The 2,683-nt window shown below is 53.3% G+C and overlaps 1 protein-coding gene across 1 annotated transcript in view; it reads left to right on the top strand.

Moving 5' to 3' along the window:
- The first annotated feature begins 2,229 nt into the window (after positions 1-2,229).
- TOR3A (torsin family 3 member A) overlaps positions 2,230-2,683 on the top strand; it is a 10,743-nt gene continuing 10,289 nt past the window's right edge. The window contains exon 1 of the mRNA XM_011361279.2: positions 2,230-2,669. Within this exon, the coding sequence (XP_011359581.1) occupies positions 2,282-2,669 (388 nt within the window). The 5' untranslated portion in view covers positions 2,230-2,281. The remainder of the gene's footprint in view (positions 2,670-2,683) is intronic.

The following is a 2,683-nucleotide window of genomic DNA, read 5'->3' as shown; positions in this document are numbered from 1 at the left end:
GCAGAGAGGAGCCACTGGCGTAGAGCTGAGCTGTGAAACACTCATTCTTTGTTTTCAGAGTTTGCTTTTTTCCTGCCATATTTATTTGGAGATAAGGACTTGATTTTTACCCCAAGATTCTTTTCAAGGCAGGTGGTTCGTTGACTGCCTTCGAGCAGGGTGGGGAAATGCCTACTGCAAAGGTAGGTAGGTCCCATTCAGATGCCCTCAGTGAAGGTGTGGAGTGCTCGTTGTCTCTTAGAAAGACTTTGTTAAAATGAAGATTTTGATTGAGTTGGTTTGGGGCCTGAAATTCTGCATTTCTAACCAGTTCCTGGGTGGTGCCAGTGGCCCTGGTCTTTGGACCTCGCTTTAGTAGCGATGGCAGAGGTTTGCTTGCCAAGGAATCATAGCTGCCTGTAGTTTCCAAACTGCCTCTAGATGTCCCCATCATCCATGAGATCGTGCTCCTAGGGTTCAACTCGCAGCCTCCAAACCTAGAGAATACAATGTCAGCAGTTTATTCACACTGAAGGCTCCTCTAAAAACTGGTGTTTGGATCCATTGTTTCTGTGGGACGTGAAAAAAAGTTTAGCTCTACTCTTTTAAGGAAAAACAACCAAGTTGTTTTTCTAAGAATTTTCCAGCTACCTACTTTATTTACCACAAAATGCTAAATCCAAATCAAAATATCTCAGAAATTAGCAGTTAACTCTACATGAAAGTTACAGTAGAGAATTATTTCCACAGTCTCAAAACTTAGATCTTTATAAGAAACTAGTGTTAATACTAATAATTTTATCACTGTAAATTTACCTATAAACATCACTCGTATAAATAAGGCCATTCAGGCCTCCCGCATAGACTATCCAGGGCCCTTCTATGGCGGGGCGCATGTGATTGAATTAGCTCATTAACCCTCTCAACATCCCTATAAAGTGACTCGTACCCCATTTTATAGGTGGGGAAACTGAGGCACGTGGCAGTTAAGTAACACCCAAAGTCACACCGAAAATGGTAGGGGCCATTTAGTTACTCTCGTTGGTTGGTTTTCCTTCTTGCTCATTTATTTAGTGAGTTAGTGTTTTCTGTTTCTAAATAAACATAATGAGTCCTTGGTAACTGTCCCTTGAAGGATTTCATGAGCTTGATTGCTGATAATGCAGTCCTGGTGTACTGGCCGAGGTCTGGGTCTGGTTTTGACATCCTCATGAGTGGCTAAGAGGCACAATATGCATAATAGTATTTTTTAATTTAACTGTCAAACCCTAACAAAGGTACTTACCTGATTTCTGTAGCTGTGTGAATGGAGGACACAGAGGCTGGGATGAACAGGGAATCAGTTTGCTTGTGACGTTGGTGAGACATGGCGCTAAGATTCACCTTATTGCCTGGAGAGCCCAACCTCAAAGCCACTGAGTCTGACAACAGTCAGGTCCCATGATCTCTAGACAGCAGTTTCGTCCTAGGACAAGGTGGCTCTTAGACCAGTGGCCTCAGTAACTTAGGTGGTTTTGAAAAAAATGCATTGAGCTCTTCTGTAATCTAACCGCCCGCTTGCGGGGTCTCGTTAGAGGGAAGGGAGCACGAGGAGGGGCCCTCGGGTGTTCGGCCAGCAGGGTCTCAGAAGCCGCTTGTGGTCACAAGCATTTGGAAATGGCAAATGTAGCCGAGAAAGCGCACACAGTCCGTGGTTTAACTTTTTTTTAATGAGATAGGATCACAATGACACGAAACCTTATTATTTTCCCATGACTGGGGACGTTCCCACAATCCGAAGATCTCCACACTGGGGCCCGCCAACTTCCTCGTGCTTTGGGCGGACTCCCAGCTGTGGAACCTGCTGGCGAGTGTCATTTCCCCTTCTCTGGGCCTCCTCTCCTCGCCGCTGCCCCCGCTGCCGGGCGAGGTGGCTGTGGGTTCGGCTGGTGGCTTGGCCGGAAGTCGATCCGCAGACGCGAGGCAGGGCACAAGTGCCCTTATTTGGTAGGCCTCGATGGGCCACCGCTCTGCCCAAAAGTAACAGGGCGATGGCAGTGGCCACGTGGAGGCCTGATTTTACCCCTGCACCCACAACCACCCCCAGAACAGGCCGCTGCCGGGAAGGAGCCGGGCCGGGTGGGCGGTGCCTGCACCGGCCTCGGGATGCCGGGGGCACCAGCCTGGGTTTCGGTTCAGCGCTCCGCACCGCCTCGTCCTGGTCACGTGGGGCCTGCGGTTCCCATGGCAACACCAATCTCCAGCCGCCGGCCCTCCGCACCTGGAGCCGAGCAGCCGCGGGAGGAGCGCGTCCAGCCCCGCCATGCCTCGCGGTCCGCTGCCCCGGCTCTGGCTCCTGCTGCCGCTGCTGCTGCTGCTGCTGCCGCTGCTGCCGCTCGCGGACAGGCAGGGTCACCACGGCCGTGCCGGGCCGAGGGAGGCGGCCGAGGAGGCGGGCTCGGGACCGGCCTGGCGGGCCTTCCAGGACCTGCGGGAGCGGCTGAGGGCGGCCGGCGCCCTTTCCAAACGGTACTGGGCGCTCTTCGCCCGCCGCGTGTGGCCCGAGGCCTGTGAGCAGGACGAGGAGGCCGCCGCGGGGCCGCAGGGTAAGACCGCCCCGGGATGCGCTCGGCTCAGCGGAAAGGGGCGCCGCTGTCCAAACTCGCCCCTGTCCTGCTTCGTCGTCCTCAGGGTCACCTGGCAGGAGCCTTAGCCGCTTTACTGC

The sequence above is a fragment of the Pteropus vampyrus genome, unplaced genomic scaffold, assembly GCF_000151845.1.
Source record: "Pteropus vampyrus isolate Shadow unplaced genomic scaffold, Pvam_2.0 Scaffold65, whole genome shotgun sequence".
In the NCBI taxonomy this organism is placed as follows: Eukaryota; Metazoa; Chordata; class Mammalia; order Chiroptera; family Pteropodidae; genus Pteropus; species Pteropus vampyrus.
Note: the sequence above shows the minus strand (reverse complement) of the source record. Positions and strands in the feature narration are given on the sequence as shown.